We start from the raw sequence: 21,926 nt of genomic DNA on the forward strand, positions 1-21,926 counted from the left end.
AGAGTCCTGGGTGCAGTATGGCATTTTTGCATACACGCTGCTTTTTGTTTTGTTTTTAAGACAGGTTCTCATATAGCCCAGGTGGGACAGAACTTGCTGCATGTTCAAGGATAACCCTGTGAACTCCTGATTCTCCTGCCTCCAACTCTCAAGTGCTGGGTTGGGCCTTGGTCATCATCCAGCCTTATACTTTGTTTTGGTTGATTCTCTTCCGTGACTTGGCCCTTCCGTTCCCTTCCACTCCATTTACCCTTTCTCTCTCAGGGCTTTTTCCATTCTTCTCATCTCTTTGTGTTGCTGTTCTGCAAAAACCTTTAAGGTGTGGGGGTGTTGCACAAGTTGTCCCCCCGCGTCCCGCCCCCCCCCCCCATTTGGCTTGTAAAAGCCTTCAAGTGGTCACAGTGTTTCCCTAAGGGAAACTAGCCAGTACACAGTTATCCACATTCACCGCACTGGGCTACTTCGGGGTACATGAGTATGTGTTCACTGCTTCCTCTTCCCCCAGCTTCTGAAGGGGGTGCATTGTCTGCCTCGGTGTCCATCTGTAGTCGTTCCGAGTGTGATTTTTTTCCAAGAAGAGCTGTTTAATGAATTTGTTAAGTACAAGATCAGTACATGTTCTAAATGTAACTGAATCATGGAGTTCACTTGATTGTAACACTATGTATATCTTAATGTATGTACATATATATATGTTACATATAATGGATGCTGTCATTAGACCCAGCATTGCATCATGGTAGTGCAATCAGCCTGTCGTTTTGTTTCACCTCACCTTTCTTTCGTGCCTAACGGGAATGGAGAGCTGGGACTGGAGTGTACTTCCCGTGCTCTGAAAATATGTTGTACACCTTCCAGGCAGCCAGCTTCCAGCCTTCTGAAAGTGCCCGCAGTGCAGAGTTTCTGTGCTACCTGTCTGGGGACTTTCTTTGCCAGAAAAGAAATAAATGTCCTTCTGGAGCCCAGCAGAATGGCCCTGGCTCCCTGGTCACAGGCTTCCTCACTGCAGGGATGCCACCCTGGGGCAGGCTGGTCCCAATCCAGTTTCTATAGGCCAGCTCAGTCTTCTGGGTTGTTTTAAATCCTTGAGTTGGCTTTTTGTTCTTGGAGTGGTTGGAATAGATTTTGGTTTGGGTTTTCTTCATTTACAATAATTCTAGGATGTCATCTACTGTGAAATGCTAAGTCCCGATGAGCCCACAAAGCTGCTTCAAATCCCACCAGTCCGCCTTAGTCCATCCTTTCTAAATCTGATTAGCACTTAGCACCTGCCAAGCAGCAGGGAGATTACAGGCTCACCTTTTAAATTCCTTTTGGGTTGGCACTCCCCCCACCCTCTGCTACTGTGGGAAACTCAGCATAGAGCATCGAGAAGTTAAGGAAGTCACAGGCTCACTTGAGTTGTATTAGTATTAATTACCTGTGCAGATCTTGGATAATTGAAACAATTACTCTTCATTTCAGCTCCAGGGCCTAGAATGGATGGTTTCCCTGTATAATAACAATCTGAACGGAATCTTAGCTGATGAAATGGGGCTAGGCAAGACCATCCAGACCATTGCACTCATCACGTATCTGATGGAGCACAAAAGGCTCAATGGTCCCTACCTCATCATCGTCCCCCTCTCGTAAGTACAGCCATTTGTTCCGCAGCCACCATTCCATGTGCTGGAGATTGCCCTGTCAGCGGCCTGGCCTTGTTTTCTCTTCAGACAGAATAGTTGTGTGGGGTTGGGATACCAGGAGCACAGAATCTGAATGAATGTTGGCTTTAGTTTTCCATACCCATGCACCCCACTGTAGTCTTTTGACTAGCTAGTAAAGTTGGTAGTGATTATAATGTCGTAGCCAGGGATGGCCCCCACCCTATACAGTAGTGGTTCTCAACCTTCTTAATGCTGTGACCCTTTAGGACAGTTTCTTATGTGTGGTGCCGCCAACCATAAAGTTGTTTTGTTGCTGCTCCATAAACTGTAATTTTGCTCCTGTATCATGATGTAGGTATCTGATAGGATGTCTGATATGTGACTCCCAAAGGGGTCTCGACCCACAGGAGAGTCACTGCTTTAGCGTGCATTCAATTCCTCATTCTTTTTTAAGTAGCTTACTAAAGGAAAAGGTGAGGGCGTTTTTGAAATTTTCTAGAAATATTTTTCCTTGTATTCATACTTACACACACACACACACACACACACACACACACACACACACATACCCCTCCAAAAGATTCTAGTTTTGTACATCTTCCTTATTGTATCTTTTAAAGCAGAAGAGAAATCCAAACCATGGCTACGAATTCTGCCTCTAAATAGTAAACTTTGTATGTACACTTTGTGCTTCAATGGCCTGCTGCTCTGGAAGGACCAGTCTTTGCTGTTTCCAGCACAGCCCCAGTTCCTCACCCACTGGACAGCTCCCCCTGGTCTATAGCTGCTCACATCCACCTTCCCTCAGTCCAGTGCTTCGGGGTATGCGTGTTGCTGCCACCCGTTAGTTAACTGAGATCTTGTTGTGGCTTGCAGTCCCAAGACACCTGCAGGAAGAACGAGGCTTTTGTTTTGTATTTCCTTCAGTTCTTCCGACCAAGGCCTAGTTTTCCTCCTCACCACTTTCCTGGTCTCACTTTGGAGGATTTAAGAGAAAAAGATTCAGTATTTTTTCCCTGCTTCCTTTGACAGGTGTATTTACTGGTTTCAGGTGGTTTTGTAATTTCTTCGTCCCTGAGTTGAGTAGCTTTACAGAGCTGTAAAGATCCCACACCATCCAGCCGTTGTTGGGTTTCAGAACTGTGGGGGGATTCTGCTGTTTTGCTCCATGTATTTATAGACTTTTGAATTGTTTCTTAAGAGATTTTTTTAAAAATGAAGTGTAAAATTTCCATGTTTTGTGGCAGCCTACTTCTAACTTACCTCTCACCTGCATATCTTTAAAATAAATGTGTCTGGGATATTTTATATTCTCTAGACCCTTTTAAGGCAAGGACTAGAAATAAGTAACAGGTTTCTAGTAACTGACTTTTGTATATATGTGTGTATGTGTGTGGGTTTTTACTGTGGTTTTTGTTGTTGTTGTTTTGTAGGACTCTGTCTAACTGGACATATGAATTTGACAAATGGGCTCCTTCTGTGGTGAAAATTTCTTACAAGGTTTGGAGCATTGTATTTATATATAAACCTGGAAAAGCAAAAAGAAAAAAAAAAGAGCTGTATTTTCTTCATTCCATATGCACATCTGTGCACTGTATCTGGTTGTAAAGTTTTGTCATGTACATCATGTACTAAACAGTAAGAGTTAATCATCCCAAGAAGATTACTGTAATAAACCATAATTACTTTCAGATAGTGAAATGCAGAAGAAAATTGTTAATTATCATATTGCGAGGTTTCTGATGAGAGTAATACAAATGACAAATATCACACTTTCTGTGTGCTGCTGACTGGCTTGCTGTGGGCTGCTACTGTGCTTCTCCTGCCTTTGCAGGCAATTACCGGGGCACTGGGGCTGCCTGCTGCACGCTCCCACAGAAAGAGAGCCTTTCAGCCAAGCAGCAGGTTCCCCACTACTGCAAGCTCACTGCAATTTCCTCCTCTCTTTTCCTTCCTCAGTCATAAGTGGGAAACCTTCCTGTAAGGATCTGGAAAGGGTCAAGATATGTGTGGTTTAGCTTCCACTTTCTTCAGAGATAATAGATCAGTATATGATAATACATTTACGTGCACATCACCTGTCTAGGTTCCATTAGGCTCTAAACGGTGAGAAATAGCACCTATGTGCTTCCAGTGGGTAATCGATGTATTTTTCTTTCCATTCAGGGTACCCCTGCCATGCGACGCTCCCTTGTTCCCCAGCTCCGGAGTGGCAAATTCAATGTCCTCCTGACTACTTACGAGTACATTATAAAAGACAAGCACATTCTTGCAAAGGTATAGTTTTTTTTTTTTTAATTTTTTTTAATCTGTAATTGTGGATCATCTCACTGGAGTGTAAAGTATCTAGCAAATTATACTCAATAGTATAATTTGGTCATTGGATGGCTGTTTTTTTTTTTTTTTTTTTTCTCTTCAGCTTTTTTTTCCCCCTCCTGAAATCTTGGTCACAGGATTTAATATTTTTGTTTGGTATTGTGGGGGGGGGGGGCCAAGAAGGGGGAAGAAGAATACAAATTTGATTGGTTGATTGGTCCTGGGCCCTTTCCTGTTCATTTGTAGTGAGCTCCCATCTTTTGGGGTTGTTAAATTTTGTGTTTGTTTGTTTGTTTGTTTGTTTGTTTGTTTTATGAGTATGACTGTTTTGCCTGGAGACATACATGTATACAGTGCCTGTGGAGGACAAAGGGGACATCACATCCTCTGGGACTGGAGTTACAGAGGGTTATAAGCCTCTATATGTGTGCTTAGAATAGAACCCAGATTCCCCTGGAAAAGTAGCCATCTCTCCAGCCCCACTTTCACATCTATTAAGAAAATTCACCTGGGTTCCACTTTTCTCTCTAGTAGCTCTGAATGTGCTTGGAAAGAAATAATTGTTTTTGTTGCCCTGGGTTACTGTCAGCAGGGCTTTGTTCATTCCTCTTGTGCCTCTCTCTCTCTCTCTCTCTCTCTCTTTCTCTCTCTCTCTCTCTCTCAAGGAGGCACCCCTCCAGATGGTGTCCTCCACCAGAGCTTTCTTCCAAGCTGAAGCTTGTGTGCTTTATCATCTGTTTTCTGGTTTTCCTGGTTAAAAAAAAAGGGGGGGTTCGGTAATTATTGTTTAAATGACTCGGGGCTGATCCTGTGGCTATTTATCTGGAGCTGAGAAAAGAGTTGTCTCTGTGAGCCTACCTGGCTCCTCATTTGAGTGTCCAAAGTTGTCCTTTAGCCACAAATGAGAAGGCTTTCTTCCCACTTATAGCACGTTGTCTCCTAATGTATTCATGCAGGAAGATGGAAGTACCATCTTTCCTGGAAAAAAAATAATGAAAAGTTAATTTTTCACCCCCTGTGGTAATTTCTTTTACCCCATGGTGTTTGGAAATCAGTCTCATCTAAAAGTAAGTTACGGTCAGAATTGAGCAAAATCTCTATTGCCGGGGTTTGTTCCATCTCTGCATTAAACCTTTGCTCTGGGAGCTGTGGGTTCCCTTCGTGGTATCAGAGGAAATAACATAAAGGAAACGCATGCCCAGGGGAGGTTTAATAATTGAGACGGCAGTGACAGCCATGCCGCCTTCCACTTCCTTGTGCCTTGAGATGAATTTGGCAGTGTCAGAAATGACGTGTCTCCAATATTACTGTGGGAATGTGTGTGTACCTTTGAGATCCCTAAAAAAAAAAAAATCATCTGTGTCTTGTGCATATGTATTTCAAAACTCATCAGAGACACCCGGTAACAAGATGCCGTGCTTTTATTTGTTACTGGAGAAACAGCACTCCAGGAAGGAGTAGTAATTTTTCCAAGCAGAAGACCTAATTAGTACTTACTTGGTGGCAGAATCAAAGGTCTCTGGTTCCTTGCTGCTTCCCAAACTCAACTGAGGAAGAAAGTAGATTTAGAACATCTATTTAGATGCATTTTTTTTTTTTTTTTAATCTGTGGGCTTCTTTCCACTGCTGTTGGCAAGTTGACTGCAGGACTTTGGTCATTCTTACATCGTTGACGCTGGTAGAGAAAGGGGTGCGGGGAATGCTGGTAGTTTCTTTTATTTGGATAGCCCAGCTTGGCTGATGAGTTTCCTTCTTTCCCTGGCTTCACTGGTCCTTCTAATGAGGAGGTGAGAATTAGGCCACACTTGCTTGTCTGCTTCCTCTGACTTTTGCCCCAGAGCCACAGACATTGGAACAGCAGACTTTTTTTTTTCTTAAACCAACGTTCCTTTTGTGTAGGCCTGTGGGTTGAGACCCCTTTGGGGGTCAAATGATCCTTTCATGTCATGTAATACCATTGGAAACCACAGATATTGTTTGTAGAAGGTGGATTGGAATCACTTGTCCGGGGAGAAACATGGTTGCTTTAACAGTCTGCCAGGCATGGGCAACACTCCATTAGTTGGGATTCCTTTCGCTTGAAGAGTATCATTCTGCGTCTTGTGCCAAATTGGATTCTTTTGTTTTTCTCCACACGTGACCGCAGCCATTTGGAAGCAACTGTATGTCTGTTTTATCGGCCGCACCATGCCGTTCTTTTGTCCTGCAGATTCGGTGGAAATACATGATCGTGGACGAAGGCCACCGGATGAAGAATCATCACTGCAAGCTGACCCAGGTCCTGAACACACACTATGTGGCTCCCAGAAGGATCCTTCTGACAGGGACCCCGCTGCAGAATAAGCTCCCTGAACTCTGGGCCCTTCTCAACTTCCTCCTTCCTACAATCTTCAAGAGTTGCAGCACGTTCGAGCAGTGGTTTAATGCGCCATTCGCCATGACCGGCGAAAGGGTACTGGCCAAACGTGGGGCGTGGAGGGTGGGGGGTGGGGGGTGGGGGGGGGTGGGGGAGGGGGGAGAGAATTTGCCACTGTGTGATGAGGAAGTGAAAGCTCAGGTCCACAGAACACCCCCCCACACACACACACACACACACGGTGGTTTACAATGTTGTTTGCTCAGTGGATGGGATGGGGTCTCCTTTGGGATTATGTTTTACCTTCTGAATCTAGATTCACCTGGGGCATCCCAGCCTCTGCCTTTTGCCAGCTTTTTCTTGACTGGTAAAGTGTTCATCCACAGCGTGCCACACGGAGGGTGAGCCTGGAGATGTTAGCTGAATCACTTTAACCAGACCATTAATCCAATAGGAACCCAAGTTTAAACCTTGTTTTAAACTCAGGAGTTTTCTTTTACATACTTCCATGTAGAATTTGAATGGAAACATTACTTTTCCACACTTTTTTTTTTCATGTTTTAGTGTAAGGCTCCATTTTATCTGTACATAAATACTCCTTAAATCCTGGAGTAGCTACTTTCACATGCTGTATCATCATCATCATCATCATCATTTTCATCATCATCCCTTCATCTTTTGTTTGAGCTCATGAAAGGCAAGCTTGGGCTATTACAAGGAGGGAAAAAAAAATCCCAAACAGGCACATCCCATTGTGATTACCAGCTCCTTGGCTCTAGGAATGAAAAAGCCACTAAAATACTTTAGAGAACTTACGTTTGAACTCTTAGCCCTTTAATCTTGAGGTACCTGATAGGTACATTTTCCGATCATTAACAGACATGCCCATCTGGAGAAAGTGATTCACTCTGCCCCCTAGAGGCTAACAAAGGAAGGTAAATAAAATAAAAACAGGGTGTTTTCATAAACCATGAACAGGATTCGGGTAAAGAAAAGGAATGGAGCTATCTTAGTTAGGGCTTTATGGCTGCAGTGAGACACTATGACCACAGTAACTCATGAAGAAAAACATTCCATTGGGCTGGCTTACAGTTTCACAGGTTTAGTCCTTTATCATCATGGTGGGAGGCCTGGCAACATGCACACAGATGCCGGAGATGGAGCTGAGAGTTCTACATCCAAATCTGCCTGCATCAGGAAAGGAAAGAGATGCTGGGTCCAGCTTGAGCACCTGGAACCTCAAAGCCCACCCCACTGTGACACACTTCCTCAAGCAAGGCCATGCCTACTCCAACAAGGCCATGCCTAATTTTGCCATTCCCTTTGAGCCTGCCGGGACCATTTTCATTCAGACCACCACAGACAGGGCTGTCATGGAAGAGTGTAAAGAGGACCCACTCTTGTTCTCTCCGTTTCCATATTCAAGCATGCATCCTTCTGTCTGTTTTCTGCACTGGGCACAAGAAAAATCAAGGGCTTGAACTGACATAGGAGCACACGAACCATTGCCCCTTTTTTCCATTGTGTGTCCATCTGTTTTAAGTCAGTCTTTATTGCCATCCATATTCTGTGAAGTCTGGGGCTGTTTCTACTATTAACATGATACTTGCTTCCAGGGCCGTTTCCCACAGATCTAGGCGCTAAGGCAAAGACACATATTTGGAGGTCATTTTCTACCCATGGAGCAGGAAGGTGGGAAGAGAATTTTGAGGTGTTAGATGGCTGGCCTCAATCTGGCTTGAGAACATGTGTTATTTCCACGTGCAGTGAAACTCATAATGAGTGTAGCCAAGTTTTACTCTGTGAGACTTCCTTCAGGAATTCACATAAGTTTGTTTTACAGGTGGACCTGAACGAAGAAGAAACAATTTTGATCATCAGGCGTCTACACAAGGTGTTGAGACCCTTTTTACTGAGGAGGCTGAAGAAAGAGGTTGAGTCTCAGCTTCCAGAAAAGGTGAGTCACAGAGAAGAGTTGTGGGACTTTCCCTTCTGTGTACAGGTTTTCGGTACTTGTCTGTGAGGTTGCCTGTCTGAAGTAGCAGGTCTGGAGTTCAGTTGCAAGTGAAATCATAGCTGGTGTCTTGACAATATTCTCAAACCATCTGTGTTTGATAGAGCTGGGGTGTGTGTGTGTGGGGGGCATCACATTTTCAGTCTGGTTTCTATAACTCTGGGGCAGGTTTAATTAATCAAACTCGTGGAGTCTCATTGCATTTTAACTGTGTGTGTGTGTGTGTGTGTGTGTGTGTGTTTTAAGTTACTGAGTTTATGTCCTATAGCGTTCAGTACACAGACTGGCAGTCCTGCACTAAGGCAAATAAGAATTGGCATTTGCCACTCCTGTCATCGTTGAAGAGAACAGTAGCATCTACCAGGTTTCTGGGAGGTTCATTCAGTGTTAGTGTTTGTGATAGAAAGAGAGTTGCTGTAAACCACAGGCTAGGATGTGTGTGTAACTGAATGTAACTGTGTTGTCTGGTGTAACTGAGTTCCTGTAGACTTATCTGGGAGCTTCTAGGCAAATAGTTTTCTCTTTGGGAATAGCTTTTAGTTCCCTAGAGTTCCTTTGGGTCCATGTTAGTATTGAACTTGAATTTTGGTTACTGTATACTGTGTTTTCTCCTGGAACCATCTACATATGAAGTTCTATTCTCTAAAAGGTGGCTTGCTTAGAATTAGATACTATTTTGTTTTAGTTTTGTTTCTGTTTTTTTTTTTTTTTGGCTTTTTATGATATATTTGTATTTGTATATGATGAGTTGGATCTGAGCTGGGGTATTGTTTTATGATTGGGAAGGGTTTTTTTGATAACAACTACTGGGATTGGCGTGTTCTGTCTGTTGTACAGTGGGAGCTGGCAGGTGGTTAGACAGACATGATCACTTTGCTATGAGAGAATTTTATATCTCAATCCCTTATTCATGAATAGTCACAAAAAAAATAAAAATAAAAATCATTTACAGTGCTTACCCTAGTAAAAGGGTAAGTACATATTTTACTTTGTTTAGTGACTGCAACTTGGGGATCAGATGCTGTTATTCACTTCTGCCTCCCGTGGCCTTGACCTCTATGGGTAATAGGGATGCTCTCTGTGTGGTACCCATCATCCTCAGATGCCTTCTCTCTGTGTGGTACCCATCATCCGCCGATGCCTTTCTAGGTATCTGTATATTTAAAGGTAACCACCCGACCTTGTCCTGGAGGCAACTTGGCAGAGTGGAAACTGTTGACTCTGCCCATCGGTAGGCACAGGACCCCTACAGCCTGTGTAGCTTATAATGTGAGTGTCAGCAAGGCATTTAGCCCAGGGTAGCCTTAGTGGTCTCACCGGTGACCTGGAAAATATGTCACATCTGCCTCACAGGACTGCTGTGAGGTCTGAGTGCTAGACGAGTGGCTACACACCTGGTTTAATTTCTGCTGTCCTGGTTGTGCCTTGTTTGTTTTGGTATGCTTTTTGTTTTGTTTTGTTTTCTCCTCGTGCATTTATTCTGATGTTTCTGTTGTTGGCTGAAGCTCTACTCTCCAGTCCACTTGAAGCTCTTTTTCACCATTCTCTTGTCTTTACTGTGTTTTCTGTGGCCTTCTTACTTCCCTACCTACAAACCAGCTAGGGCATATGTGTGGCTTTTGTTGACTTGTGTTGATCAATATCTATGCTGATCAATATCGATTCCCTATTATCATTACCTTGTTCGTATTTTCTTTTAACCTGGGCAAAGATGGAAATTTAACTGTCATCCTTGGGGGCGAAGAGTCTTTTCCTACTAGCTCTTGCTTACAAGTTTATAAGTACAGACTGTGTATGTCTGACATGGCCTGGGTAAAAAGAAATCATTAAGATTCATAGCTGTTGACAGCAAAAAAAAAAAAAAAAAAAAAAAGTAAATCTATCTGATTTTATTTTCAAATGTTTTCATGAAGAAGAATCAGGAAAGTACATTTTAATCTTAATTTCAGCTTATATCTAGTAAGATTGCTGTATAGAGCCATGCTTTCTTAGTTTACAGTTCCGTGGGCCTAAAAGTCTACTTCACTGGGTTCAGAACCAAACCACACAACTGTTCCCTCACCTGAACTGTTCTCTTCTGCACAGCTAGGCCTGTACCTTGTACCCGGAGTGCAATGCTCACATGTCCTCTGCCTTTACACCCCTTGCTAAGCCTCATGTGGCCTCTGAGCTATCCTTAAGGAATGCCAGTTGACTGAAATTTGGTTGCTGTTTGCATCTGGGTTCTTTTCAGTCTGTGTAATGTGTCTGAAAGCCATCCAGGTTGTTCTGCTTACCCACATAGGGTTCAGTTTTATTGAAGGACATTGGGTTGTTTGTTTGTTTGTTTAAGGTGTGTGTGTGTGTGTGTGTGTGTGTGTGTGTACACCTATGTGAGAAGACTGTTCTAGATTTTCTGGAGCTGGAGTTCTATGTGTGTAAGCTGCTCAATGTGGGTCCTGGGAATTAACCTGTATCTTCTATGAAAGCTGTAAATGGTCCTAACTGCTGAGCCGTCTCTCCAGCCACTGACAGTCTGAGTAGAGCTGCCTTGGGCATCTGGAGCCAAGCTTTTGTGTGATGTGGTTTTTGCTTCACTTGAGTGGGCAGTCGGAAGTACGCTCCCTGGGTTGTTTGGTTCATGAATGGTTTGTAAGGGTTTTTATAAAATCATGTGCCCTCCATGTTCTCTGCACCTCTCTAAAACGCTGTGTAGTCCTACTGGCAAGAGCATCCCCGTTCTTCCCCATGCTCATCAGCACTCCGAGTTGCCAGGCGTGTGTTTATTGTCATGGCTGTTTGTTTCCATGTTTCCGTTATTTTAGTAGGTGGGAAGTCGCATCTTTAATCCCGTTAGCTTGATATTGAATATTGTTGAGTATCTTTGTGTACTCTTGGCCTATACTAAAGGCACCTCTGCTGCAGAGAAAAGCCAGCTCTCATAGTAGGCCAATGAAATACCTGATGAGCAGGGGGTACAGTGTGCCCCCTATGTATTGCCCAAAGCCCATTCATTACATTCAGGAAAGCGTGCTAGTTCATAGAAAAGGGTATATAAGGCAACTTAAACTAAATGAAAATTTAATTTTTTGATTGAGCTCCCATTGAAGTTATGAATTTGTAGTCTCAAGAACCCATACAGCGGTTGACTGTGTGTCCTTGCGGTGTCTGCACTTAACAAGAGCTTGGACCACCTAATGCCAATCCTGATTTATATATATATATATATATATACATAATTTCTGTGGAACACAGGAAGGAGCTTTGTTTAGATGGAAAAGTTGTGCATTCATTACATACAGCTGAGGATGCTTAGTGGAATTAACCATTCCGTCATTCCTCTCGCTCATCATGGGACCTTTGTAAGTGGAATTGTTTGCTGAAAGATCTCCGTTCACCACACGGGACTGCCACACACTGGCCCAGGTTCACTGTTTCAGTGATCTATCCTTTTGGAATAAAAATTTTGAATGAAGAAGCAATCCACAGGCAGGAACTTTGAAGAAGGCTCAGGTTTCTACCGAATGGCAGGCAGAAATTCTTAAACAGTGTAACCGATGTATTCACCTACTTGTGGGGATTGGTTAAGCCATTTGCTAACACAGAAGTCTTAGGGATGGGTATCAGATACATGAAGTCAGTGCCTCATTTTTCCTTAGAAATTGAATAAACACAGTCCCAGTGGCTGTGAAGACTATCTCTTAGCAGGGTACATCTCTTTAGAGAAGCTACCAGTTTCACTTTGTGTACCACCTCTGTGTTTGGAGCAACTCTTACAATCTTACCTAACTAGGGTGCCATTGCATTTGGGAAGGGTGAGTTCAGTGTCAATCAGGTAGAAAATGGCACAGCTATTAGGATTCTTTACTGTGTCCCCTTTCTCTGTGTGTAGCTCTTTGTTGGTTCTTCTGTGTATTTCCTCACACTCAGAGCAGGTAAAATATCCTATCCCAGAATGGAAGGTATACCGTGAGTGGTGGACAGACTTGACCTTTGACATGAGAACTGTTCACACTGAGTACTGGTGTGGCGGTGGGAGGCAACCTCACCCAACCAACAAAATGAGTTGTTCAGCCTTCTAGATGCTTTAAGAAAGGGGTCTCCGGTGTTCATGCATGGGTATAGCAGCAGGGTATGCAGAAGGTGCTCAGCGTGTGCAGAGCGATGCTGGGGCAGCTTTGCATGTTTATGTTTCTCTTAAAATAAAAAGATTAAGCTCTATAGATCTGCGACATGCAAGGTGACCCTGATACCAGGAAGTATGTGTGTCTGTTATAAGGTTACCCTGTGCCTGCGGGGGGGGGGGGGGGGGTGTCATAGCGGAGGCTTGGGTCGGATCCTCCCACTGGAGCGTCTCAGTGTCCAGTCATTCTCACTCGCCTGGTTATTCGGATTCTGCATGTTGTAACCAGCTTTCCTTGTGTCTGCAAAAGTAGATTTCCTGTGATCTGATGTCTTGGTCCAAAGCGTCGGAAATTGAAATCAGGGCCTCGCACGTGCTAGGCATCTGCTCTAACTGATCTGTATCCCCAATCTTGATCTGATTTTTAACTAGGCTAATATCCTTAGACCCTAGAGGATTGAAGAGAATCTGCCAAAGAGCAGAAGTGGGAATGCGGGACAGTGTGAGCAGAGGGCAATGAAAGGGAAGCCATGCTGTTTCATCTGTGTGCCTCATGGGCGTCTATATTAGCTACACATGGAGTACTCAGGTTGGAACTGATCAAAAACATAGTAGGCATCACCATACTGGCGCCACTATATGAGAGTGTAAAGCATCTCTCTTTAACATTGTCCCGCTCGCCTATGGGCCTCAACTCATATCTAGAGATGTTAACATTACCATGTATATATAAGAATGCTTAAGAAAAATCTATAGACATATATTAGAAAGAAGATCTTTGTCATCAGACAAGGTCCAGGGCCATTTTCTTTGAAGGGCATGAGGGAGAAAATTGTTTTTTTTATTATTAGGGCTCTTAGGGGGATTTAAAAAATTACAGTTCTTTACTTGGTTCACATGCATGCATACTCATGTGCATGTGCTTTGTTGGAACTGTGTCCACATATGTCATGGTGCATGTGGAGGTCAAAGGATAACTTTCAGGAAGTTCTCTCCTTCTACTGTGTGGCTCTCAGGGATTGCCTTCAAGTCATCAGGCTCGGAGGCAAGAATCTTTTCCCACTGTACCATCTCACTGGTCCCAGGAGAAGATCTTGGGTACAATAGACTTTAGAAAGGATCCCTAATATTAAGGACAGTCTAAGCTTGGAGAAAAGTACAGGAGCAAAAAAAATCACCTGCCATTGTTAGAGAATACTCCAGGAACGAAGGTAAAATGTACTTATGGAACCTGTAGCAACAGATTTGATCATTGTATCACACCAGTTCCTCTTGCCCTTATTGAAGTAAGGGAGGGGCCCTTGTTTGTCATTGCTCCAGAGCAGCTCTGTAACCCTGGAGAGCAGTGGTTCCCAGCCTGTGTGTGGAGACCCCTTTGGGGATCACATATCAGGTTATACCTGATTCGGTCCCCTCCCCCTTTCCATGCTTCCTGGACACCATAAGGGAACAGCATGCTCTTTCATTTGATTCTACCACCTTGATGATCTGCCCCAACATGGGCTTAGAATCAACCAAGCCAGGGCTCTGTTTGAAATCCTTGAGCTGGTGAGCTAAATTCATCTTTCAGTATTCAATATTGGCATTATGATTCTTAACAGTAGCAAGCAAACTTACAGTTATGAAGTAGCAGTGAAACGACTTTATGGTTGTGGGTCACCACACAGGAATTGTGCTAAAGGGTCACAGTGTTAGGAAGCCGTGAAAACCACTGCTCTAGAGGGTCTCACCTCTTTTCAGATGCTTAGCATCCTGTCTGCCTGTATCCTCAGGCCACCTCTTTCTTCCTGAACTTCACCTCAAGCCTTTAGTAATGGCTGACTGATGGGCAGAAAGTACGGGTTCTGTCTTTGACTCTGGATCTTCCATCTCCTGACACACCTTTAAAAAGTAGCAATCATGTCTTCTGTACTTGGGAAAGTGTGAACAAGCCAGCAGAGAGGTGACCCCAGGTAAAAGTGCGCATCAGGCTGAGTCTGCAAGCCAGTCTCCCTGGTCATCCTTAGATGACTCTGAAAGAGTGAATGTATTTTGAACTAGGAGCTTAACCTTCTGGATGCTCAGATATTTTTTCTACGAAATAAAGAAACTAAATGTGACCATATTACACAGAGCCTGTAGGGATTAAATGAGAAAAGGCACACCAAGCATTTGATGTACAGCCTAAATATCGGCCCTTGATACCATTGTTACTAAACTGGCTAAAGTTTAACCTTAACATTTTTCTTCCCACAGTCAAATTTAGTTGTGAGTTGAGAGCTCTTGAAAAACTAGGGTAGCGGTAATTCTTTGCCAGTGAACATGTAGAGGAAAATATCATACTATATGTATCAAATATGTATAATTTGTGTCAGGTCTACCTCAGGAAAGCCACACAACATATGGAGAATAAAGAGGAGGCACAGTCAGATGGGCAAAGCACAAACCTGTGTTAAGCATGTACTGATTGGTTACATTTAAAGATTGGTGTTTCCTCTGTGACCTGGGAGGTTACTAACCAATCCCATATAGGTAATGTTCATGGGAAAAACAAAAACAAAAAAACAAAAAAAAACCCAGCCTTCCTGTAATTGCCTGGTGTGAAGAGACAGCAAGGCCTCCAGCTCCTTCTAAAAGTTGCAGCCAAATGAATATTCAACTTCTCTTCTTCATCCATGACCTCCTCCCTCTGGCCCTAGGAGCTGAAAACCTCATCATTTTTTTTTTTTAAAGCAGTTGATCGCACACTGGGCGATTGGCTGGTTTCCTTTAATCACATTCTTAGATATCCAGGTGGCAGTCTGGCATTTCCTTTGAATTTTGCACATTTGTATTCTTGGAACTAAGGGGGAAAACGGCAATATAAAATAAGTCTTGTTTTCTGTGCTCCCAGGAGGCCAAAGGCTCGAAAGTGCATGATAAGTTGTGGGTGTGTGAACCCCCATTACGTATTATAAGTTGTTCTTTGTCTTTTCTCAAATGGACACACAGGAGGGAGCCCTGTCCTGCTTTAGACAGACATGAGGTTGTGGAAGTTGTATCCTGCTATGAGTTAATTCTTTTTAATCTCTTGTCTTCACAGTGGTGTATCCTATCCTTTCTCAAGATTCGAGGTTAATCTTAGTCAACCTGGGTTTGTTATAACTCTTACTCTAGGATGAGTGTTAGGGTAGCCACATGCAGCCATTTAGAGATGTTTTACAAAGAAAGTCGTAGGAGCGAGGGCAGTCGCATTTTCCTGATACTGTTCAGTTCTTATGAAAGTATACAGAACTGAGAAGCAGGAGAAATATTATAAATACACCATAATGAACATTTTTGTATAGCACAGTTGGTAAGCCACTCTCTCAAATATGAGATCAATAAATGATAGGAAATCATGAGCTTACAGCTTCTACATGCAGCCTTTTAAGGGGCTCACCATTATCATGGTGCTTTTGACCTGGAGGACTATGGTCTGCTCTACAGCCCTGTCCCATCTCATGAATCCAGGAAGAGAAAACAGATGCCCCAGCTGTGCTTCCAGGACTGGCCCCCACAGCTCCTTCTCCTACACGGTCAGCCGCTTCCTCTCCTATACTTATCTGTGTCCTGCCCTCTGTCCCCAGGTTGAATATGTGATCAAGTGTGACATGTCAGCTCTTCAGAAGATTCTGTATCGTCATATGCAAGCCAAGGGCATCCTCCTCACGGACGGGTCTGAGAAGGATAAGAAGGTATGTTTAGAGAGCCAGGAGACTCAGGCACTGCAGTGTGTCTTGTCTTCTTCTCATGGCCGTGGCCCTGAGCATTTCCTGTGGATGGAGGCTTGCTCCTGTAAAACACTGTATCCTTGAGGCGGCTACAGGAGCTGCCAGCACCATCCTTACTTACTCTGTTAACTACACTGGGGGTGGGGTGCCCCCCCCCCACTGTTTCTGTTATCAAAACCTTAACACTGCTCATGATAGCTCTGCAGCTGACATGAGCTGCCCAGTGTTGTGTGGTGCTTTAGGGATGTTTTAACATCCAGTTTCTCTCTCTAGCGTCTTTCATACATGGACTGCTAGAATTCTAAAGGCATATGTGACACAAAGCTATGGTCTTGACATAATTTTGTAAGAATGACTTTTTTGTAGGCTAAGTTAATCACAAGGACGATGTTATATCTGACTCAGAAAAGGTTAAATAGCAACTGGAACTCTGGGCCTCAGAGTGTGAAGGTGCTAAAAAGATGTGGGACTCTGTGTTCTTTCTATAAGCTATCTAGCACCCCCCCCCTTCTTTGCTTTCCTTTCCTTTTCTTTCTTCAGTACTTGACTCATGCCCAGGCCTTTCATAAGCTGTGCACAGACTCCACCAGGAAGCTACACCCTTCCTGATTTTTTTAAAACCTAGTTTTAAAAAATTGGAAATACTTGATCCACGAATAATTAGTTCTTTATTGCCCTTTTTGCTCAGGGGAAAGGAGGTGCCAAGACACTTATGAACACTATCATGCAGCTGCGAAAAATATGCAACCACCCGTATATGTTTCAGCACATTGAGGTGAGTCTGTGGCTTGTACTTCGATCCTTAGTGTGCTAGTTAAGAAGGCAAAACCCCAAATATGTATAAAGCATGTGTGGCGATGTCCAGCTGGCATGGTCCCTGAGTTTTAGACAGAATTAAAAGACCTGTTTCCTGGGTGTGGATCCACTCTGGCACTGATTGCCAAGCATCTGGGATTTTATAACTAAGAGTTTAGAGCAGTGAGGAGATGTTGGGAGCATTGGCTCATTAGGTGGATTTGGGTAAATGCTGTGAATTACCTTGTTACCATGGGCGCTGTGAAACTGAAGACAATGACAGATGCAGCCAGCTTCCTCTAAAGGGTGCTGGGAGAAATACTTAAATGATGTGTTTGTAGAAATGGAAGAGAAAGGTGCTCTTGAAATATTGTCCTTGTCAGAGATGATGGCTTTAGCCTATGACAGAGATTGATTTTTTTTTTTCTTGCCTGGTTTCCCTTATGATGACGTAGACTGTCACTTTGTTCTGATGCTAAGGCCTCTAGAATCCTGCTTTTAGACCACAGGACATTTTTCTCCCCTGATTCTTCCATGCAAATTAAGATTCCCACATTGGCAAGGTTCACTCCAGTAGGGCAGTTGGCTTGAGCAGAGATATAGGAATGTCTTCCCCATAGAAGCACACGGGCCACCGCCTACTACAGAATGACAGGAGAAATGACAAAGAGGAAAAACAGTGCAGGACTCCTCTCTATTTAAACAATTGACAGAACCTTCCAGAAAACTAAAGCTGAATTACAGAACAAAATGAGTTAAACTATTCTTAGTTTTGAGTACTCCGACCGCACCCCAGTTTATTTTGGTAGTCATGCATGTCAGATCAGTTAATACTTTCTTGTCACCCCTTCCTACCTTAGAGGCTAATCTTAGCAGGCTGAGTGAGTGAGGCCTGACACCACTATGGCCCTCAAGTCCTTAGGAAAGAATATATATATATATATATATATATATATTCCCAAGTAAAGTATGGAAGAAGTTCCTCACACAGATGTGTCTGCGGATATGAGAGAGAGCATTATTTTTCAATACAGAGAGAGCATCTGCGGGCAGAGGGGAATCATCTGAAGACATAGGGAGAGCATCCATGGACATAATGAGAGCATCTGTGGGCAGAGGAGGAGTATCCATAGACATAGGGAGATCATCCATAGACACAGAACATCTATGAACAAACAGAGACCATCCAAATACATTAGGAGAGCATCTTTGATCGTAGGGGTAGCATTTTTGTATGTAAGAGATCATCTATAGATACAGGGAGAACATCTGTAGACAGAGATAGATATTGATGGCTGTAAGGATAACATCCATAACCCTAGGATTAGCATCCTTATATACAGGGATAACATTCATCCCTAGGAAGGATATGCATAAGGAAAGTATTGACCTAAGGGAGGGTATGCTAGAAGGGAGAATATCCATACATTCAGAGAGAGTATCTGTAGACAGAGGAACATCTGATTGCTAGATGAGTATGTTTAGACTGTGCTGGCTAGTTTTATGTCAGTCTGTCACAAACTGTCATCATCTGAGAGGAGGGATGCCCAACTGAAAACATGACTCTTGAATATCTATCTGGCTATAGGCAAGCTTGTAGAACATTTTCTTAATTAATGATGATAGGAGGGGGTCCAGCCTATTGTATATGGGGACATTCCTGGGCTGGTGGTCCTGAATACTGTAAGAAAACAGCTTGATAGAGGAGGAGCAAGCCAGTGAGCAGTACCAGTCCACAGCCTCTATATCAGTCCTTGCCTCCAGGCTCCCTCCCTGTTTGAGTTCTTGTCTTGGGTTCTCTCAGTGGACTGTGGTTAGGTCTACATTGTAAGCCAACTTCCTCTGTTCCCCAAGTTGGTATCAGCCATGATGTTTCATAGCAGCAGTAGAAACCCCAACTCTGAGATGGATGAAGGGGCAAGTGTCTGTGACAATGAGGAGAGAGAAGACCCGGGGATGCAGATGAGAGGATTTATGGACATAAGGGGTAGCATCTCTAGACATGACAGCAGCCATAGGCAGTAGGTGGGTGTCTGAACACAGGAGCTCATGACCATTGAGCATTACATAGCATAGTTGAGAGAGAACCCCAGGAGAAGGAGGGGATGTGTTTATAGATCTAAGCAAAACTATAACTGTAAGAGTACTTTTTAAGGTCCTTACAATAAGCTATTTAGATGTACAGATGAAGGAGAATCCATTGAGCAGAAGTGAGGTCCTGTCACAGAGCTGCTTTGTCACTGTGCCTGGGTAGGGGGAGTCTTGACCCTCTAAGCTATCTCCTTCCTTTGTACTGAGAGACAAATAGATTATAGACCTGGTGGTGGATCAGCCTTTTAATTTTTATTTTTAAATTAAACTTCTGTGTGTGAATGTTCTTCCTGGATGCCTGTCTGTGCATCACATTGGATGGACTAGACCTGGGGATACAGATAGTTATAAGGTATTTTATGGGTGCTAGGAATTGAACCTGGGTTCTCCGGAAGAACAGCCAGTGCTCTTAACTGAGGACCTTCTCTCTAGCCTCCTGGATCAACACTAAAATTAGAACAGAAGAAGTAGCTCATGAAAAAAAAATCACATTAATTGGATGGTAGGTGTCTTTTGTTGTTGCTGGGATAGGGAGTAGGGCAGCATAAGAAGTAATTCCTAATGCTGAAAGGCTTGGGTTATGGCAGGTTGACCGGTCACCTATTCCTGAAAACTACTTTGAGATATTATTCTTACCTATAAAGGACTGTGGGGACTTAGCAATGATGAAATTGTATTTCAGTCTTCTTTCATGTTAGGCTGTTTGGGGAGGAGGGAGCTCTCCATCACCACCCCCAGTATCTGGAACTCCAGGAAGAAGAGTGGGGTGGTGGGTTTCTGGGCAGACGTTCTCCGGCACCCGCTTGTTTGCACTTTGGGTCCATGTCCATAGACAGACTGTACTGGTGCTTTTTTATGTAACAGTTCTGAGGATGCACTGAGAAACCAGAGCCTGCAGTGGTCACTGAGTCTTTGGTTGTTATGGGTCCAAGACAATGTGTATGTTTGCCTATGTTCTGTTTCGTTTTGTCCATACAGCCGGGTATCAATACCAAATAATTCCACAACCCCAGTTTTGAGACTGGGCTTCTCCCTGGGGCTTCAAACCTGAGAAATAGAAGCTCTGTTTTATTTTGAGCAGGAACCTCTCTGTGTAGCCTACATACATTGGTCTAAAACACCTAGTCTTCTATGATTTATCTTATTTATTTATTTATTTATTTATTTATTTATTTATTTATGTGCCCCAGCCTTCCAAATATCTGGCAATAGAAGAATGTATCACCCTGCCCCAAAGCTGGGTGTTTTAAATGATGGTGGGGTGACTAATTTTACCAGTGTATAGATATGTCCCGTGGTTTTAATTTTCCCTTCCCTGCTTGAAGATAGAAATGGGAGCTGAAAAATCTAGTAAGCGGTACCACCTGTGCAAGTACCAGCGTGGCGCTAGCAAGCAGAGCAGAGTTTCCTCCATTGTTTAGCTGAGTCATTTTAATCACAGAACAGTGCTCCCAGGGGCTGGAACCTACCTTAAAGTGTGAAGGGGGCAGTAGGGTCTTTTCTTCCTGGAGGAAAAGCTGCAGTGATTGGATGCAGTGGCAGCCGAAGGGGAGGTGTGATTTGCTCTGTGCCCCTCAGGTAGATTTCTGTGCTATAAAGAGGGTAGAGGGGAAGCAGAAAAACAACCTAGTATGTCTTCGTCTTTGTAAGTTAAGGGGGAGTTAAGTAATTAAGTTCTGTGTTCTAACTGCAGAAGCTGGACCCTGAAGTTCTAGTACACTGAGAGCCTTATCTGTAAAGAGACAAGGGAGGCCTGACTGGGGTCAGTGAATGCTATGCAATTGCTGTTATTTCCATCAGTTACTATTGCTATGTTACATTTATGCTTACACGGCAGTTGTGACCCACTTGTAGTAAACCCTGGCTTTAGCTTGGACTGTGAGTTTGTGGGTAGATCCCCAGAAACCATTCCAGGTTCGGCTCCTGGCCAGTGCATGCTCAGGCACTGTTGGGTCAGTGAGCTAACCCAGCATCAGGGAGTCCAAAGCAAGTGATGTCTTTCCAGTGGGACAGGTGACTTCAGAAACACCAGGTTTTGATTTGCTCTGCAATAAGTGCTCATCTCTTTGGGGACTGTTTGATTCGCTTTTGACGATGCCCTAGAAATACTATAGAAGCCATGAAGTTAATGATTACATATTAAAATCTTTTTCTTCTCTCTTTTTTTTAAGGAATCCTTTGCTGAACACCTGGGCTATTCGAATGGGGTCATCAATGGGTAAATCCCCCTTTTTTTTCTCTTTCAAGATACATTGTTATTGGACTTTCCTAACCTCTTTTCTGTAGCATTTTCTTCCTGCATCGCACACCGCCAGCCTCCTTAGCCCTCCTTGCTCCCTGCAGAGGGACAGCAGTTGCTAAAGGAAACGATAGCATCCTTTCCTTGTACTTTAAGCGGCATACATTTCGGTGTGCCCTGAGCAAATGTCTATTCAAAAGGCCATAGATCTCATTTAAGAGACTTAACTACCAGTGGTTTCCTATTCTAAAGATGTTTCATGTGCTGAGTGGGGTGACTTCTAACCTAAAGTGTAGCCTGGGCCTGAAGAGTGTTTCTCTTACTAATTTCCTATGGATGTTAAGCATTCTGATGTATGGGGGAAAAAATGTCTCATCTGCCGTAAGTGAATGGTCAGTTTTACAGTCAGTTTTTGTAATATGATCTAAGAAAGCTTTGTTGTTGTTAATGATGATGATGATGTTGTTGTTGTTGTTAGCATGGACATAGAACAGCCACACCTTGCTGCAGAGAGACAGTGAAGCTTAATCTACACAGAATGTGTTGTGTCTCACTGCAGGAGAAATGAAACATTAGGATAAATGTGTCCTTGTTGGATCCCAGTGGCAGACTGGGTCCACGGGAACAGAATTAGGG

The 21,926-nt window shown here is 43.5% G+C and overlaps 1 protein-coding gene across 9 annotated transcripts in view; it reads left to right on the plus strand.

Annotated features, from left to right (window-relative positions):
* Nucleotides 1-21,926, plus strand: part of Smarca2 (SWI/SNF related BAF chromatin remodeling complex subunit ATPase 2) — a 170,740-nt gene that overhangs the window by 68,049 nt on the left and 80,765 nt on the right. For all 9 annotated transcript variants that reach the window (XR_004606220.2, XM_034496038.2, XM_034496191.2 and 6 more), the window contains exons 15-22: nucleotides 1,465-1,628; nucleotides 3,080-3,146; nucleotides 3,813-3,923; nucleotides 6,172-6,414; nucleotides 8,162-8,275; nucleotides 16,022-16,129; nucleotides 16,854-16,940; nucleotides 21,223-21,269. Coding sequence is in view for 8 of the 9 variants with exons in the window: in XM_034496038.2 (XP_034351929.1) it covers nucleotides 1,465-1,628; nucleotides 3,080-3,146; nucleotides 3,813-3,923; nucleotides 6,172-6,414; nucleotides 8,162-8,275; nucleotides 16,022-16,129; nucleotides 16,854-16,940; nucleotides 21,223-21,269 (941 nt within the window). In the remaining variant the exon portion in view is untranslated. The remainder of the gene's footprint in view (nucleotides 1-1,464; nucleotides 1,629-3,079; nucleotides 3,147-3,812; nucleotides 3,924-6,171; nucleotides 6,415-8,161; nucleotides 8,276-16,021; nucleotides 16,130-16,853; nucleotides 16,941-21,222; nucleotides 21,270-21,926) is intronic.

This window comes from Arvicanthis niloticus, chromosome 1 (assembly GCF_011762505.2).
Source record: "Arvicanthis niloticus isolate mArvNil1 chromosome 1, mArvNil1.pat.X, whole genome shotgun sequence".
NCBI lineage: Eukaryota > Metazoa > Chordata > Mammalia > Rodentia > Muridae > Arvicanthis > Arvicanthis niloticus.